This window comes from Borostomias antarcticus, assembly GCF_949987555.1.
Source record: "Borostomias antarcticus genome assembly, chromosome: 1".
NCBI classification, from domain to species: Eukaryota; Metazoa; Chordata; class Actinopteri; order Stomiiformes; family Stomiidae; genus Borostomias; species Borostomias antarcticus.
The window spans coordinates 55,455,328-55,474,900 of record NC_140234.1 but is presented as its reverse complement, the minus strand read 5'-3'; the positions used below and the strand labels follow the sequence as shown (position 1 = coordinate 55,474,900).

The 19,573-nt window shown below is 47.4% G+C and overlaps 1 protein-coding gene across 1 annotated transcript in view; it reads right to left on the bottom strand.

The window, feature by feature from the left end:
* synrg (synergin, gamma) overlaps positions 1-19,573 on the bottom strand; it is a gene marked incomplete at its 5' end in the record, with an annotated part of 38,555 nt that overhangs the window by 10,931 nt on the left and 8,051 nt on the right. Inside the window, 10 exons of the mRNA XM_084437586.1 lie at positions 270-845; positions 6,484-7,443; positions 10,882-10,944; positions 11,080-11,198; positions 12,089-12,231; positions 12,343-12,585; positions 13,580-13,776; positions 13,958-14,035; positions 15,461-15,757; positions 19,015-19,320. Of these exons, the coding sequence (XP_084293712.1) occupies positions 270-845; positions 6,484-7,443; positions 10,882-10,944; positions 11,080-11,198; positions 12,089-12,231; positions 12,343-12,585; positions 13,580-13,776; positions 13,958-14,035; positions 15,461-15,757; positions 19,015-19,320 (2,982 nt within the window). The remainder of the gene's footprint in view (positions 1-269; positions 846-6,483; positions 7,444-10,881; positions 10,945-11,079; positions 11,199-12,088; positions 12,232-12,342; positions 12,586-13,579; positions 13,777-13,957; positions 14,036-15,460; positions 15,758-19,014; positions 19,321-19,573) is intronic.

Genomic DNA, 19,573 nt, shown 5'->3' with positions numbered 1-19,573 from the left:
GTGGATGCAGTTCATTTCTGCTCAAGGATTTCGCTGGGCTGTATTAATTAATCTCACTTGTCTTCCAGTGTGAAGTGAGGGGGGTGGGCAGTCAAAACACTGCCATCTATTGACAGGCAGAAGGAGTGCAGCTGACTGCCAGGGGGCCACTAATCCACACGGCTCTATCAAAATCCACACGAGTATCAAAATCCTATCTAATGACAGAGGATCAGGAAATAGCCGGTGAACCCTGGCTGACATAGGAATAAGGAGAGAAAAGGACTCACCTTGTACAGAGAGGTCGAAGGTTGCCAGTTCATTCTTGATCATCTCCTCGCTGGACTTCACCTTTGCCTGGGAGCTGGCCTTCAAGAAATCCGACTTGCCGAACTTGGGCTTGTCCGCCTGGAAGGCCCCGAACTCGTCCGAGGCCTCGCTCTGGTTGCCCTCCGACCCCGCCTCGCCGTGGACGGCGGCGGGGGAGTCCGATTTCTCAGACACCGTACTGGCGAAGTCCCCGAAGTCATCGTCGTCGTCCTCCGCCGCACCTCCCTGCTCACGGGAGCCGAAGTCAGCGAAGGCCTCAAACCTGTCATCTGCGGAGGCGGATTCCTCAGCGGGGAAGGCGGTGGTCTGGGCGGCGGGGGCGTGGCTGACGTGCTCGGTGCTGCCGAACGACGTCTCCTTCCTGTGCGCCACGGCCGGCGACGACAGCGCCGCCCCCGGCCCCGCCCAGCCCCTGTCCAGGCCCACAGGCTTCCTGGCCCGGCCGGACAGACATTCCTCCCTGTCTGACCAATCATAGTTGGCCAGACTGCTGAGAGCAGATGTTCCGAAGGGGTCAAACTTCATGTCCTCTCCTTCTGCAATGACAACACAGAACACCGGTGGCTCCAGGGCACAGCATACAGAAGCTGCTGAAACGCTGGCTAATAACTAATAACTCAACCCTGACAAGGCGACAAGACGTTGACAAGTTGTGAGACATTTTAAACTCCTTAGGCTAGTAAAGTGGATGCCCCTACCCAAGACCAATGGATGGAGATAGTACAGGAAATCTACATAATGGAAAAATTGACACATCGACTGAGACTACAAGAAACACAGATGGATGACAAATGGGAAAAATTATTCAAGACACAAATGAGTGATGATGACTCGGGAAAGGACAAATGATTCGATGCACCCAAGAAAAATAGGCAGATTACTGAGGCTGTAACTCCCAAATGTGAGCTCTTTTGTTTTAATTTTTTGTTTGTGTGAGTGTTTACCTTGTTGTTGGGCATTGCATTGGTACTTATGTTAAGTCTTGTAAAAGCTCAACTTTTCCTAATAAAAATACAAAAAATACAAAAAAAAAATACAATAAATAAATAAATAAATAAATAAATAAATAAATAAATAAATAAATAAATAAATAAATAAGTAGATGATGTGTCTCATACCAAATTGGCATCTCGAAAACTGCTCCGTGGTATAGCTGGTGGAATGTACCCACTTAAATCAAATACTATAGAAATGTGTTTAGGGTGGCTGTGAGGATCCATAATGGAGCTGGTATGACTTTGACAAGCTGCTTTGCTTCCCTCAGTCATCCCAGTGGAGCAGCTTAGCTAGAAATCCACAGCAATTGTGCATTTTGTGATAAAAGCATGAAATTTGGTACTCACTTATAGCCCAAAAAAAAGATATTGAGCCATCATGCATTTTTATTGTCACCCATAGCATTTACAGTAGGAACTCTATTGTTTCCCTTGTATTTCCCTCTATTACTCTTTACCTGGACTTGGTCTAATAACTCAAAAGGTCCAGGACCAAAAATCAAAGGTCAAAACTACAGACCATGGGTAACTATGGCAAAAAGAATGACCATCATTCGTCCATAGGTGGCGGTACAGTTAATGCTAGCATTTCCACCCCGTTGGATGAAAATGAATGAAACCAGGTGTACTTGTGTCTTTCCTCATGTGGAACAAATATGCCTCAAGAACCCATAGACATCGCCATGATGGATTTTTCTGCAGATTGAAAATTTGGCAAAACCTATAAAACATTAGTTCTAATAAATCGTCTGTCTGATTGCTCATGTATCTGTATGATGCATGTCTCCCCTTTAGCGTGTTAACAGCTTAGAGATCCTTTCCAAGATGGCTGAGACACTAGGGGGGGGGGGGGGGGGGGTTTGGATATTGATTCATGAAGGCTTAATATACAAATATACATATATTTCGAATGCCTTTGGATACCAGTGTACCAAATATCATGCATTTATCACAAAATGCACAATTGCTATGGATTTTCTAGCTAAGCTGCTCCACTGGGATGACTGAGGGAAGCAAAGCAGCTTGTCAAAGTCATACCAGCTCCTTTATGGATCCTCACAGCCACCCTAAACACATTTCTATAGTATTTTATTTAAGTGGGTACATTCCACCAACTATACCACGGAGCAGTTTTCGAGATGCCAATTTGGTATGAGACACATCTAGCCTAATGAGCTTAAAATCTCTCACATAACTTAGTTTTGTCAAATTGCACATTTGTTATGTTATCTGCCCTACTGTGCTGCACTTTGTGTTCTCAGCCGACTCAAGGCTCTCAAAATACACCGTACATCGCATGTGACAAATAAAAGGAATCTTGAATCACCACTTTTCCACCCCACTCTAATGTAGGTGTGACAACGACATGAGCGTCGACGGTTCTGGTAACAATGCTGTTTGAAAATGAGATCAACTTGAGGTGCTTGTCTCATGAGATTGTCATGGCAACATCATTAGTGGAGCAGCTGTGTCTATGTTGATTGTCTTCCTGTCGAACTATGTTATACAAGAACAACACCACTCTCACAAAATCACACAAAATCAATCAGTAACCACACAACCACATATCTGTGAGTACATCTCCACACACACACTCACACACACTCTCTCTTTCGCTCTTTCACTCTCACTCTCACTCTCACTCACACACACACACACACACACACACACACACACACACACACACACACACACACACACACACACACACACACACACACACACAGGCATGCACACCCTGCAGGCATACATGGAACTGGTCGATGTACTGCTTGACAGAAACCCTTGCACAAACAACAATTTGTGAAATTGACAAGGAGCTAGTGCAGTAAGCCTCATGTAGCTAGATCATAATCTTGCCTCTCAGGATAAGGAAAGGAGAAAAATAAGACGGTACGCATTCCAGCAATACCAATAGTAATATTTATTACGACAACATGGGCAGAGAGTGAAAGAGAGAAAGATCACAAAATACTGTGAAATAAGTCTATTGTTACAAGAGGTAACTAACACTTGTAAAATTATCTTTTAATTGTTTAGAATACAAGGGCATGCAGAGTCAGAAAAAGAGGAAAAACAAACAGTGAGAACGAAAGAAAGAAAGAAAGAGAAACCCCAGAATAACATGAACAGAACCCAGGACCCAGAATCAGAAGGCACATTCACAGACGGAAATGAGTAACTCTCGATAGAAGACACACTGTAGTCGTACTAATAGGGAGGAAAGCAACAGATTGTGGAAAGAATACAGAACACATTTGAAAAGCGAAGGGAATTTAAAGAACAGGTTCAAGGCAGATGGTATTAACCCTTTGACGACCTGAATGCTTCTCATGTGATTCACGTCACGATGAAGGCTCAAAAGTTGAGATAGAGTCAGCAAAGGGGTTGTCATTTCTAAAACCCTGTTGCTCGAGTCCAAGGACCAAGATGAAGTCTAGGTTACCTTTAACAGGACCCAGATGATAAAATTATACTGAAGGATTTTTAATTTTGAAGGAGTTATCAACAAAACCTATGGAGTGATCTTTGCATCTGGCAATCTCTCCAAGATCTGATACGGTCCAGTATGGTTCTAAACAGCTCGTTCAAGCACTCAAAGGGTTAAAGAAAACAAAGAGAGCTATCCTACTACAACACCTTCGAGCAGGCCTGTATCATGTCCAATTACAGGTGCTAAAAAAGATTTAAAGAGACAGTATCCTTTTTCTCTTGCTACCTGTTTATGATAGGCTCATGTGCACAAGCTCTTAGGACCAGGATTTCTCAAGACAACATTCAATCCTTGATTCTGAATAAACCAAAAATATTTTCTATAAATATCCTAATAAATACATTTCATCTGCAAATAGATAACACAAAAACAATACCAGGAAGTCTATCTAGTTTCAAAATAAATAAGAGGTCATTTTCCTGTAATAAAAATACACTATTAAATCTGTATGTATACATGTTTCTTTTTTTCTTTCTTTGATAAAAACAACATGTAACACTGATATGCAGAAAATCCTCTAATATGTTCTTGTCAATTTCACAAATTGAACAGGCAGGCACACTGCAGCGAATAGCAAGGCAGGGAGGGTAACACTAACAAGATTATGTTATCAGAAAGCCTGTTCACAGACCCACACGTGACAAAACATACCAAAGACAAATGAATAAATATGCTTCATTTTGAGCTCTGTAGCCCAAAAAGCACACATGAAAAGAGATACTGTCTCTTTAAGGTGACATGTCCAGGAACAGTGCAAGCATGGTGAAGTTTTCACACTCGGAGGCCTGCTATAGTTTCACTCAAAAAAGATGAGTCAAGTTCTCGGGCTCTCCAAGAACGAGAACACTGGATGGATGTGGGTCACGAAAAAAAGGAGCCGCAATTAACAGCTTCTGGGGAATGTATGAACGCTCGACTGGGCCCTATCTGCATCGGATCAAATTGCCTTGCTGCAGCTTCGGCCTCTGTTGTCATAACTCACCGTCTGTCTCTCTCTCTCTCCACAGAGAGAAGACTGGGCTGTTTGAACACAATCTCTCTAGTTCTGTCATGCTCTAACAGAAAATAAGGCATTGGAGGATCTTTACACTGATCAATTCAACAACCTTGAAGATTAATTAATTGTTGAAATTAGTTAGATGCCCCCTTGCTGAAACTGATACAAACAATTTTGACTGATATACTGGCTGGTGTTGAAATATTTAAACTGAGCACTCCTGATTGCTACTCATGCTCGAAGATAGGTGATTGAGTGTTTGGATGCATGTGCTTACTCACAATGACTAAAATGCAGGGAGGATCCTTGCATGTACATGGTGGAATATGAGACATGGCAGGGAAGATGAGAAGCTGGGTAAATAAATGATGACCGTTGGGAAGAAGACGGAGGACAGATATGGAGCATGCCTGGACATGAAGGTTCAGCTGAGAGGTTTAAAGCACAGGGCAGGTCCTGACTGAGGTCTGTGCTATGAGTTTCAACCATCTACTAAGCTGATCTGTGACCTGCCTCTGGTCAAGTAGACTGGAGGGAAACAGACCAAATGAGGTCTTGGGAGACAGAGAGAAGCCCTATTGGAGATCGAATATCTAGCACTGATAACCAACACTATGAGGAACATTGGTCTGTTCAAAGAATACTGAACTATGTACACACACACACGCATATGCACGCACACACACGCGCACGCGCACACGCACACGCACGCACACACACACACACACACACACACACACACACACACACACACACACACACACACACACACACACACACACACACACACACAGATGGTTCCAGCACTAGACACGCATTTGACTCCCCTTTCCTATTCCCCAGAACCCTAAAATCTATATTTCTCCCTCAAAAAGCCTTTCATGTAATATTCAATCAATAGCTAATTTGATACTACATTAAAATGCATCATCGAATATCATCAGAACTATTTTGGCTGGCAGGGAGTAAAATCCAGCTAAGCCATATGGTAGGATGCAGCAGTGTGTCGCAGTCAGTGATCTGAATAAACAAAATCTCTCTCTCTCTCTCTCTCCCTGCAGAAGCTCATCACCATAACCAGAGCTGAGTTCATCTGTATTCCAACCCTCTGGCCGCATCACTCAACACATCAACAAACACAATCAGGGCCCGCAAGACAAAAGAGACACGGAGGACAGGAGCGATGGTCCAGATAGGAGATGGGGGGGGGGGAGGGTGGATGGACGGACAAATGAACTATGACTGCATGGCATCCGTAAGATTCTCCCGACATCAACTCCGAATGAATAGAGGTGCGGGTTGTGAATGGAAAACACATCACTCAAAACATACTCACCAAAATCACTATAATAAGCAAATAAATAAATAAAACGTGTGCAGGTGGCATGGTGATAGAAATGACTGATGCGGTGTGTCTGGGGAGATGACATGACAAACGTGGCGCTATGGTGTGTGTGTTCATGTGTGTGTTCATGTGTGTGTGCATGTGTGTGTGCATGTGCTGCACCAGTAATCTGGAGCTCACTATTTGCCCTCCGACCTCTGATTTAGTGGACGCTACAGAACGTAGCACGGGGAGGGGTGGGGACCGGCGGTCGTGGCGGAGACCAGGCTGGGGTGCGGCCTGGGGCTGTTTCTGTGTGTGACCGGGGCGTACCCTCACCAGAGCAAGCGCACTAGTTCCTCACCTGCGGCGGGGGGCTGGTGGGCCGAGAGGCCGGGCAGGTCCAGGGAGCTGTCTGACATCACGTGCTTCAGGTCTCCGCCCATGTCCGACAGCTTCATGTCCAGCTGCACCGAGAGAGCGTCCTCAGAGTCGTCCTTCCCCGCGCTGCTGCCCCCGATGGACGGCAGGTCCAGGGACTTGACGGAGGCGGAGTCCTCCTTGCCCTGTTTGAAGGCCGACACCTTGTCCACCAGGCTCTTCTCCGAGGCCCCCAGCGCCGTGCAGAACTTGGAGGACTGGAAGTCGGCGAAGTCGTCCGTGTCGCTCCTGAGGGAGGAGAAGGAGCCCCCGCCGCTGTCCTTGGTGTCGTCGTAGGCCACGCCCCCCTCCAGGGACAGCTGTTTGAACACGTCGTACTTGTCGGAGCCCTGCTGGGGGCGCTGCTGTGCGGCGGCCTCCCCTCTATCCCCCGCGCTGCCCTCGCCCTTGGGCTCGCCGCCGGAGCTGCCGAAGGCCATGAAGTCCGCAAAGTCGTCCTGAGGCGTGGCCACGCCCCCTCCTGCAGCGGGCCCAGGGGCGGCCTCGGAGGAGCCGAAGAGGGCAAAGTCACCAAAGTCGTCTGCCCCTCCCCCGGGGGGCTTGGCTCCTCCTGGCGGAAGCACTAGGGAGGGGGGCACAGAGAGGAAGGGGCTGGGCTTGGTCTCAGCAAGGGCGGGGACAGCAGGGGCCATAGAGGAGAAGAGGTCCAGGTCGGCCATGTTGAGAGGGTTTTTAGGCTGAGAGAGAGAGACTGCTGGTTGTTGCTGCTGCTGTTGTTGTTGTTGTTGTAGTAGAGATTGAGAGCTAGAGAAAGTAGGAGGGAATGCTGGCTGAAAGATCTTGGCCTGGTCTGAGGGGTCTAGTGGAGAGATGCTGTCGGCGGTTTTAAAGTCCGTGAAACCATCATCAACGCTGACAGACTTGAAATCGGCAAAGCCCTCCCCTGCGAAGACAGAAAAGACAGTACAATTGAAAGGCACGGAAAAAGAATTGAACACAGCGTCCAAGCAGGGAGAAGGGGAGGACATCGACGCGACACAAAACACCATCAAATCTCCTCAAGCCAGGAGGTTCTCATTTGACAATCCTACGGGGAAATAGAGAGGGCTGTTTAGTTAAGGCTCTGAGACATTGCAGATGCTCGTGGTAAATTTCAAGCCGTGGTGTGAACTCTGCCACTGCGCTGTCTGGGCCCACACACACACACACACACACACACTCCCAGCACCACTAGATGCACCGGGCTGTGGGTCCCACACTGAGATGGGACATGATTAAACTGTACTTCAGGGAGAAAGAACTCGCTATGTTCTACAAAGACTTCCAACTCTCAGCAGTGCAATGATACCAGAACAGATTATTTTTTACCCTTCTCTCTCAAACCACACTTTCTTTTGGAACATGACAGAGCTATGGTATAGAAAACTACAGAAGGTAAGCGGGTAGATATTCATGTGGTGGGAGAAGCTGCTGAACCACTGCATAACAATATAGTGTGTGTGTATATATATATATATATATATATATATATATATATACACATATATATATGGGTCAAAGACGTGATGTGTAAACCTGGTGTCCCGAGGCCTTTAATTTAACATAAAAAGATAATATTAAATTACTCAACTCTTACCCTTCTTTGGATCCAGACATATTTGTGTTGCAAAGTATTAAATTAAGGGAGCTATTGAGCTCTTAAGTGTCAAAATGTCATTCAGTATATCTGTCCTTGTAAAAAAAAAAAAAAAAAAGAAAAGAAAAAAGAATGACAAAAGTGATATAAAAACGTAGAATTCATCCTAAAAAATATAATTCTACAACGGAGAGTTTGGATACTTGATTCTGATTGGCTAGCAGCCGTGGTAAAATACTCTGTACCCCACGGCTGCGACCGCATAACAATTAGTATTAATGCGCCGTCAATCTCATTGACGAGGCCATTGATAAAATCAAGTTATGCTTTGCGTAGCAACCACTCGCAGCAACCTCGCCTTTTTCGTATCCTATTACAATAACACACTCATCAGTTCGACTCCAACACTTCCACACCCCTACCAGCAAAAACGAGTGCTCTGGAGAACTGTTTTAATAACTGCACCATAGCTGGAAATATTCAAATAAACGTGAACCACCCGAATTATGCCTTATGTGAACAAGGCCAAAAATAGGCGAGATAGCCTATGTTGCCTGGCAACCATTTAATTCAGAACTATAACCTATGGCGGAAGATTTTGTAAATACTAAAATGATAAGAATGATCGGTAAATAAATGATTGAATGTTACTACTGTGTTTTTATGAATATATATATGTAGTAACCGTTGTAGAAAAGCAATTGACCACTCGAGGCAGTGGGTTACACAGGATTTTACCACAGCTACGGGGGTTTTAGGCCCTCCGTTATCGCGTCGGGCCTAACAACGCCCCGTAGCCTCGAGTGGTCAATTGCTTAAATGAACACCCATGGCATAATAGACCTTTCCCATTCCGGCTGCAAGTTCCGCCCCTCCTAGTTGCTATGCCCCACAAGCTTTGCAGCACTTCATTAAAATGTCCACTGAAAAGCACATACCTAATGATTCTCTCAAGGATTCCTAATAATATTGCTGTATGTTATTTGCCAAATGCCACCACTGTGCCTAAGAGAGTTCTACAGAAAGGCCTGAACTGTTTTACACAAGGATATATCCATGAGATTTGGATTTCGGACGGAGCAGGTGACAACATAAGAGGTGATGCTATGCGGAAGGCACAGACGCCTCACAAACTCCAGATTGAAATTCATCAGGACAAAATCATGGAGTATTACTGCACATGTAAAGCAGGGTGAGTAGGTTAGTGGCATCCATTATTAGAAAATGGTTAGTCTGTGAGAATGATCTGCTAACTACTAGCTACCGGCTAATTAGCTACTTACTGTACATCAAGCACCTAACTTCACTAGCCTCTTAGCTTTTTGCGTTGGCGCTGCTGTAAACTGATGAGTGGAATGAGGTGTAGAGTATCGTACAGCTTGTTTTCTTATAACATTATGGTACAGCAGTTTTCTGTACTGTATGTTTTAATGGTATGACATGTTATAATAGTGTTGATAATAATGGTTAGCTAACTGTGATAGCATGTAGCTGCGAGAGTTGTGAACTGAATGGGCAAGGAGCAAACATTCACCTGTGGGCCTTCCACAAGCCTTTAAACATTTTTCTAACTGTGATTAAGTTTCTGTAGTCTCTCTGGTCATTACTGCATGTTCCCCAAGCACATCAAAGAACAATTTTCTAATAACTAATGTCTAATCTATGAACACAAAAATGCGAGACAAGCTTTATTATATACATCACTGTCGCAAGCGGCGCGGTCTTAAGAAATCAGGCAACCTTATCGGTTATTATTCTCAGAGGGATTGACAGGTCGGACAAGGTCTATTGTGTAAATGTTTGCAACAATATATAGAAAAATCATACTACATCTAAAAAATATCTTTAAAAAAAAAGCTTGAATAAGTGCTATACTGAATGACATTTTATGAGGGCATATTCATATATGAATCACAATAAAAATGAATTATTGGCACTATTCTTGAATATAACTAATGTAAGGGCATACAGTAGGTGACAAAATGAAAAAATCCTTTTAGTGAAGTGTAATTTCAGTTTTATTTAATTTTTTTGCTACTTTTAAAGTGTTATACATTATTGACCCATATATATCATATAAAATATCAAATTTATCACCAGATATATATATTTTTTAGCACTTTGAGCTGCTTTTGTATGGAAAGTGCTTTATAAATAATAATAATAATAATAATATTGTTGTTGTTATTATTGTTATTATTATTACTATTATTATTATTATTATTATTATACAAAGAGTTCAATTGCAAAAACATATCTCTGTTTTGATAAATGTTGTTGATAGAAGCAGAGGCTCTGTTTACACAGCTCCTGTACTCTTGAGAAAAGGAATGGTCTCATTATGGAGAGACAGAGCCTGCCGGCAGAAAGGAAAGGTCACAGCAAGCAGGACTTACTGGAGTCGTGACGGCTGTCCCCATTGGAAACTGTTCTAGTAAGATAGATGCAGGAAACAGACCTACATCAATGCTGAACATGTGAGCTACATTGTACTTTGTACACATACCGAGTGCATTCTCATTTCCAATCATCTTATAAAAAGGGTGTGAGACATCCGTTTTATTCATACCAAACTAAAGCAGAATAAGGCTATCATGGGCTACTTCCTCAAGGCCGCTCTGGCTTGAAGGTGTATGCCTTTCTTTAGCCACCTGGGATCCTCTCAGAGACTACCATGTTCTCTCAGGACAGTGAGTGTGTGTGTGACCCAGCTTTGTGCCAGGGAGGAGGGAGGTTTTTGCTTACCTACTGGTTTCCTGTCTGCAGGTGGTTCAAGCTGTCTGAAGACACTGTACTTGTCTCCCCCATCTGGGTCAATCGAGACAAACAAAACAGGTGCAGTTGGAATGGCAGTAGACATAAACATCTGGGTGAGTTGTTATGCTGTGTTATCGGTGTGTGTGTGTGACTGAGATGTCCAGGTGAGGGGTGCACACCAGGTACCTGAGACAGGGGCAGAGGGCTCCGCCGGCTGCTCTACCGACAGCTGCTTGAAGACGGCGTATTTATCAGAGGAGGACGATGAGACCGAGCCCGAGACAGGAGTCAGCATGGAGGGAGCACTGCGGAGACGAGACCCACGTTCAGTCAGCGGGGGAGACGGAGGGTCAATACCGGCTAGCTCCCCGCTCCAGCCCCCCGCCATCTTCTCCTCTTAATCCGTCTAAGCTGCCTGAGCTGATTGGACACTTACAACCCTGAAATCCCACAGAGGTTTACACCAGACTGGACCACAGATAAGACCCAGCAACGAGGGGTCTGGAGAGAGCCCAGCCTCTCGTCTTTTCCACCAAACGTCATCCTGCTCAAAGCCCTTACCCACTGCCAGGGGCGCACCGGCCAATTCTGGCGGACAAACCCAGCGTGGCTTTTCAATCATACTTTTTAATTAGACAGTGATCTCAGACTTTGGGGGATAGGAGATTGTTTTTAGTACCCTATCAGGCTTTCACTTTCTGACAGCGAGGGTGGGGAAGGGGGAGTAAAGGGACTGCTCCACTCTGACGGGAGATCCTTTATTTCCACATTCCCTTTGTCTTTCTTAAAGATAATTGCCTTCCAGGCTTTCTTCCCGGGAGGAGAAGGGCTCTATTCCTCCACGGTATGAAAAGTAATATAAAGAAACAGGCGTATCCACTACCCATTGAAATGAATGCATTAGGAGACGGCCGTAAAATCATTGAAATGCAGGGGGAGGCTATTACAAGGTATTAAGACTAAGACACTGTGTACTCTTTTATGGCTCCAAAGACCGACACAGGACAGGGGACAACAGTATTATACAGGGCGACTGCCCTACCAATTACAATATCATTGCATGTTGTACCTTTACAAAACAATCCTTCATTATAATGGTTTCACATCTTCTCGATCTCTCAAGCTACGTTTCCTTCGCTGCGCAGACGGTACAAAGGGACCCCGCCCAGTGAGTGATGTCAGTGCAGTGCTGTACCTGTTCTGGAGCTGAGAGGCTGTGGGGGCGGAGAAGCTCCCCCCAGACTCTCCCTGGAAATCAGAGAAGGACTGCTCTCCCCCTCCTCCGGCCTTGGGGGCCTCCTGGAAGTCCTGGAAGTCATCGTCGTCTGCCTTGGTCGCCTAAACTCAACAAGGACAAGAAGAGCTGAGTAGTGTAGTGACCGAAACGAGCAAGGATGATAGAATGATGGACCGTTGAACAGGAAAAACAGGGGGGATGACTTTTGTTACCTGCACAGGCGGGAAGTTGGAGATGAAGGTGGCGGGCGGCTGGGCAGCAGGAGCTGCGGGAGCCATGCCCATGACGGCCGGGGCTGGGGCGGGCATGGCCATGGAGACTGGGGGCTGGGTCATCATGGGCTGCTGGTGCTGGGGCATGACCGGGGCCATGGCCATGGTCAGGGCGGGCAGGTTGGGCACCGGCGGGGAGGGGAACTGGTTCAGGATGTCCACACTCATGGCCGGTAGACCACTCTGAGGTGGAGACAGAGTTCCGAGTCAAGAGGCGGCCGGTGTTATAGCGCTATGCAGGAGTGAAAAGGCACACTTCAACGTCTCAGACCTCCTGACTCTCCAGAGAACTCAACCCTCCGAAGAAACGGGGCCGAACCAGAGGCACGTCCGAGCGCCTCATCATCATCAAGGTGTGTTAGACAGTATGTCCTCCTATCTATCCATTTCTGTCCCCCAGGAAGCAGACAAAGACATCTACCTAAAACCATTCAAGTTCCATTTGAACAGCCATTACTGGCAGTTTTCCAATTTTTCTTTTTACACCACTCGACGAAAGGATGCAGTGCGTGGCACCATTCACTGAAGACTCCTGCATTTCCATAACAAAAGCAGTCTTATTATTCTGAGCGCGGCAGCTGTGGTGTGCAGCGTGAGTGGGTGGATTTGCATTCTCTCAGGGGCGCTGGTGAGCGACAGGGCCGGACTGAGGGAGATAACGGGTGTGGCTGTCACACTGGCACTGGGCGTGGGGGAGACTCTGTCACACTGGCACTGGGCGTGGGGGAGACTTTGTCACACTGGCACTGGGCGTGGGGGAGACTCTGTCACACTGGCACTGGGCGTGGGGGAGACTCTGTCACACTGGCACTGGGCGTGGGGGAGACTCTGTCACACTGGCACTGGGCGTGGGGGAGACTCTGTCACACTGGCACTGGGCGTGGGGGAGACTCTGTCACACTGGCACTGGGCGTGGGGGAGACTCTGTCACACTCACCTGCGCTCAGGCCGGCCGACTGGCCCAGAGCTGGCTTCTCTCTCTCTCTCTCCCTCTCTCACACACACCCACACACACATTCACTCTCTCTTTTCCGGAAGAATCTCTCTCTCTTTTGCTCTTTCTCTCTCTCTCCTTCTTTCACCCCCCCCCTCTCTCTCTCTTTTCCAGAAGAATCTGAGCTCAGTAGCTAAAGATGACTCGGGGCAATTCTAATGTGCGGTTGATGTAAACGGCTACCTGCGCCACGCCGATGAGCGCCAGCACCGTGTACAGCTCCTCCTTGGTCAGCATGCCGGGCGTGGTGCGGTTGGCCGAGGCCCAGATCTGCCCCAGGGCCTCTCTGGGAAGGCCAGAGGACATCAGGATGGGGTAGAGCTTGGCCGTGTCGATCCCTGCGGGGGTCATGGTGAACTCCAGCACCTTCTTGAACATCTCTGCGGGGAACACGGAGGGCACAGGAAACAGTCGAGACAAAGATATTGGACTCATATAAGCCGTGAACAGACACAAATATCCTTCAACTGAAACTGCACTGAACACAGTTGATTTTCTTTGACTTGCATTGTGAGAGGGTGTTAATATGGAATGCGAGCAGCCAGAGAGCTACGTTCCCACCTGGGATGAGACTGTCGTTGTAGAGCCAGCCGGGCACCATGGGCTGGATGTGCTCTTGTTGAGGGTAGACGCCGACTCCTGCTGACAGCGACACACAGACAAGTTAGCCGAGGGTCCCAGGGCCCTGGCGTACTTCTGTCAGCTGGGCAGAGCGTGCCCATACTGGACCCCGCAGCTCATGTAGGTTAGTATTCCACACCTGCAGCCTGGAGGCCTGGATGCAATGCCGCTCCGCACTGATTCACTAAGCCTCCTACTGTCTAAAGCCTAATTTATGTTTCCTGAAAAGTGTCGCTTGACAAATGTCGCTTGATGGAAAAAAAGTGCCCCTCGACAAAGGATAAATTGAGCTTAAGAAATCTATTAATCTGTCCTTGGGCCATAACCAAGCATTCTGACAGCCACTGGGAGGGATTGGATTTGGGTTGTAAAACAAACAAACAAGGTTCTCTCTTGAATACATTCTGACAGTGACCTAAATTCTATTTCCAGGTGAGGGAGGCTGTTTGTTTTATTATTTCTTGTTTATGCACTGAGCTGAAGCACTGATTCAGCAGCTCTAAAAGCAGATCCTAAAACAAACTAACAAGACACATCATTTGGAAAAGCAACATGCACTGCCTCGCCTCAGACCCCTCATGTCCTGGTGACAAATGTTGACTCAGGCAGCTATTTCACACGCAATCCTCTCATCAGAAAGGCTCAAACGCCTCAGACACTTAAATGACTCTGTTGTGATACAAAGGGGTCTGTGATGAGCTGCCCCATTTCCCAGGGTGACGGCGAGGAGAAAGACAAACAGGCCAGAGCAAACAGGACGCGAGCAGAGCAGCATGCAAAATCAGAATCCCGGCCACGGTGGCCTCAGAAGCGCGGGCCAAATCCAAGCGTGGCATCCCTGTTCAACCCGGCCAATCAGCATGCACCAGAGGTGAGTCTCTCAGACAGTGTTAAGACAGCGTAGGAGCAGGAGGAGGCAGCTTATTGAGTAAGCTGGTAGAAGCAGGTATTGCTCCGTGGCCTCGGGAGGCCGAGAGTGTTCCCACGTTGTGCTGTCGGACGGGCCGACGTGAGAGAGCCCTCAAATGAGATTTGGCTCGAGAGAAGTACAGTACAACCAGCAGGGAAAAGATCTCCAGTCACTCTGCAGTTAGTTACCCAAGGAGATAGAAAAGGACCACTGTGCAGGCCCTGGGACGGACAAACAACAAACAAACAAACAAACAAGATGAAATAACATCCAATAATAGGCTGGATGCCCAAAGGTGTTAGATTTTCAGTTCATTGTGCGGAAAACAGTGAGGCAGAACAACAGCGGGTCAAATCACATTCAGCGTAAATTCATCTGATCTTAGACCACGTCCCAGCTTGTCTGGAAACAATGAAATGAGAATATTTCCAAAGCATTAGTATAGGAGTAGATAGGCAACAGGCCAGGTTGATTGATCGTGAGTTAATTCTGAAGGGAGAGACACGCGGCGATAACAAACATCTTCTTCTCACCACCGTCACTACGGGTTTGAGGAGGAGGAGGAGGATGGGCGTCGGGAGCCGGCGAGGGCGTGTCGGGCGGCGCCGGTTCTGGCGGAGCCTCGCACTGGGTCTCCACTGTGAAGGCGGAACTCAGATCCCCGGTCGCCTCAGCCCAGTTCCGAGCCCTGGCGCTGGAGTGAAACTGGGCCGCGACTCTGGCTCTGGGGCCCATTTCGGCCAGGGGCTGCTGGAACTTAAAGCTAAACTGGGCCTTCTTATCAGCCGTCAGATCGCACGACGAGAAGAGCTTCTCTTCCAGGGACGGGCCTGGAGAGGTGGAGGAGGAGGAACACAGCTGCTTCATGTCATAACCGACTCTCCCTGGCACCCTCAGTTAGGAAGAGCTTAGAGCAGAAACTCAACCCTGTATGCTGTCTGTGCGTGTGTAATTCAGTGTGTGATTCAAAAGCCAGGACATTCTTAAATGCCTAAGTATTTACCGCGTGCACACATCACGTTTTCTGCTTTTACGCCTAGGTGAAGCGGAAAGGCTGCCGCGCGCATTTCCACAGCTATCGCTCTCCAAGCCGGTGGCAGAGCATCAGACAACAAGACATCAAACAACAGCTGAGCGACAACTAGGCCACAAAACTGCGTAGAGGACCGGGGATGAAACCGGTCTGGAGAGCTGGGGATGTGTGTGAGGAGGCTCTCCTCCAGCTGCGGCCTGTAGCCTCTGTGGGGGGGCGACCGTGTAACCCTGTAGGCCGGGGGTTCGTCGCAGCGCAGAAAACGAAGGGGCTGAGCCAGGAGATGACATGGCAGAAGACCCAATGATCTCTCCTTCTGGTGTGTGGACATTCACACCCTTCCATCCGCCCCTCGCAGTACAGTACATCCGGAAAGCATTCACATCCCTTTACTCTTTTCCACATTTTGTTGTTACAGCCTTATTCCAAAATGGATTCAATTCATTTGTTCCTCAAAATTCTACACAAAATACCCCATAATGACAAAGTGAAAAAAGCTTTAAAGAAAGTTTTGAAAATGTATTAAAAATAAAAAACAAATATGTACGTACGTAAGTATTCACCCCCTTTGCTATGACACTCAAAATTGAGCTCAGGTGGATCCCGTTTCCACTGATCATCTTTGAGATGTTTCTACAACTTAATTGGAGTCAATCTGTGGTAAATTCAATTGATTTGACATGATTTGGAAAGGAACACACCTGTCTATATAAAGTTCCACAGTAGACAGTGCATGTCAGAGCACAAACCAAGCCATGAAGCCAAAGCAATTGACCTCCGAGACAGGATTGTATCGAGGCACCGATCTGGGGAAGGGTACAAAAAATGTCTGCAGCATTGAAGGTCCCAACGAGCACAGTGGTCTCCGTCATTCCAAAATGGAAGAAGCTTGGAACCACCAGGACTCCTCCGGCCAAACTGAGTAATCGAGGGAGAAGGGCCTTGGTCAGGGAGGGGACCAAGAACCCGATGGTCATTCTGGCAGAGCTCCAGCATTCCTCTGTGGAGATGGGAGAACCTTCTAGAAGGACAACCATCTCTGCAGCACTCCACCAATCAGGCCTTTATGTTAGAGTGGCCAGATGGAAGCCCCTCCTCAGTAAAAGGCACATGACAGCCTGCTTGGAGTTTGCCAAAAGGCACCTAAAGGACTCTCAGACCGTGAGAAACAAAATTCTCTGGTCTGATGAAACCAAGATTGAACTCTTTGGCCTGAATGCCAAGTGTCATGTCTGGAGGAAACCAGGCGCCGCTCATCACCTGGCTAATACCATCCCTACAGTGAAGCATGGTGGAGGCAGCGTCATGCTGTGGGGATGTTTTTCAGCAGCGGGAACTGGGAGACTAGTCAGGATCGAGGGAAAGATGAATGCAGCAATGTAGAGAGGTCCTGATGAAAACCTGCTCCAGAGCGCTCTGGAACTGGGGCGAAGATTCACCTTACAACAGGACAACGACCCTAAGCACACAGCCAAGATAACAAAGGAGTGGTTTTGGGATAAGTCTGTGAATGTCCTTGAGTTGCCCAGCCAGAGCCCAGACTTGAACCTGCTTGTCCATCTCTGGAGAGCTATAAAAATGGCTGTGCATCGACGTTCCACACCCAACCTGATGGAGCTTGAGAGGATCTGCAAAGAAAAATGGGAGAAACTGCCCAAAAGTAGGTGTGCCAAGCTTGTATCATCATACTCAAGAAGACTTGAGTCTGTAATTGCTGCCAAAGGTGCCTCAACAAAGTATTGAGTAAAGGGTGTGAATATATATGCACATGATATTTTTTAGCTGTTTTTGTGGTGAGTGGACCCGGTCCCGATGGACTGCAGTCTCCTGCCAGAGGAGAGTGGGTCAAAGAGATAGTGTCCAAGATTGAAGGAGGTCGGCCACAATCTTATTGGCCCGTTTTAGGGTTCTGGAGGCGTGCAGGTCCTGTAGGGATGGCAGTCTACAGCCGACCGCCCTCTCAGCGGAACGGATGATGCGCTGCAGTCTGTCCTTGTCTGTTGTGGTTGAGAACCAGATGGTCATGGAGGTGGTAAGGATGGGCTCAATGCAATGATAGAGGTGTAGATAAGTACCATCATTGCCTTTGGCATGTTGAATTTCTTCAGTTGCCTCAGGAAGTACATCCTCTGCTGTGCTTTTTTTGGTGAGGGAGCTGATGTACAACTCCCACTTGAGGTCCCGGGAGATGGTGGTCACTGGGTCAACACTGGTCACTGGGGTGTCATTCAGTGTGATGGGGGGAGGGTAGGCTGAATTCTTCCTAAAGTCTATTATCTCCATTGTTATGAGAGTGTTGCGCTCCAGATTGTTTAGGCAGCACCAGGACAGCAGCTGGTCGATCTCCCACCTGTAGGCGGACTCGCCGCCCTCAGAGATAAGACCGATGAGGGTGGCGTCGTCCACAAACTTCAGGAGCTTGACAGACTGGTGGCTGGAGTTTCAGCTGTTCGTGTACAAGGAGAAGAGTTGAGGGGAAAGAACACAGCCTTGGGGGGAGCCTGTGCTAATGGTCCCGGAGTCAGCGAGATGCTTACCCAGTTTCACGTGTTGCATAAGTCTGATTAAAATTTTTTTTTTTTATCACTTTTGGAATAAGGCTGCAACATAACAAAATGTAAAAAACATGAAGGGATGTGAATACTTTCCGGATGCACTGTAACTGGTGTATCAGGAGCTGGCGTCGCCGTTATGACAGTCCAAGCTTGAGTATTTCTGACAGTAGTGCTTGTATAGTATTGTAACGGGGGTAGGTTCGCTTATCTGATAACGGTACTTTCGCTGTACACCATTGTTCATTCTTAGAGTTCACAATTAAGGCTTAGCGGCTGTAATCTGACCATCTACCACACCGTCTGCCCACTAATGCAGGAGGTGAACTATACACAACGGCAGAGGCCAGACGCCAAGCAACCAGGAAACAACATGATTACTAACACCACAGCAGCGCTACCTTTAAATACTTGTACCACTAGGGTGGTGTCAGGCTGTCTTTGGTTGGTCGTGAGGACTATCTTGTGAAGTGGATGAGAAGAGGAGAAAAAGAGGAGTTACCTTGAAATTGGGAGCTGGAGTTGACAGTAGAGTGTTGGGTGGCAGTAGGAATGGACACAGAGGCGGGGAGGGACTGGGGGAGCGGGGCTGAGGAGGGTCTCTGAGGGGGACCCGAGTCTAAAGGCAGACCAAGCGACGCCTGGGACTGGGCGGGGAGCGGGAAGGAGGAGGGGGTTGAGGAGGAGGAGAAGGAGGAGGATGAGGCCTCTACCGGCCCCTGAACAAAGTCGCTAAATTCGTCCTCGTCCTCGGGGAAAGCGGGGGGGTGGGAGTGAAGGGTGACAGAGGAGCGGGATGACGATGATTCTGTAAAAATGGAGAAATAATGATGATGGTACAACACACAACACACACACACACAACACAAACACACAACACACAACACAAACTCACAACACAAAACTATGATGGAAGGTGAATAGAAGTGCACCACAGTACAACACTGAGACAAAGATACTATTTTGTGCAGGATTAGAAAATGTACAATGGCGCTTCATACACACGTGATTGGGTATCATATGAAGTCCACGACTTAATTACTAGTATTCACTCGGTTAGT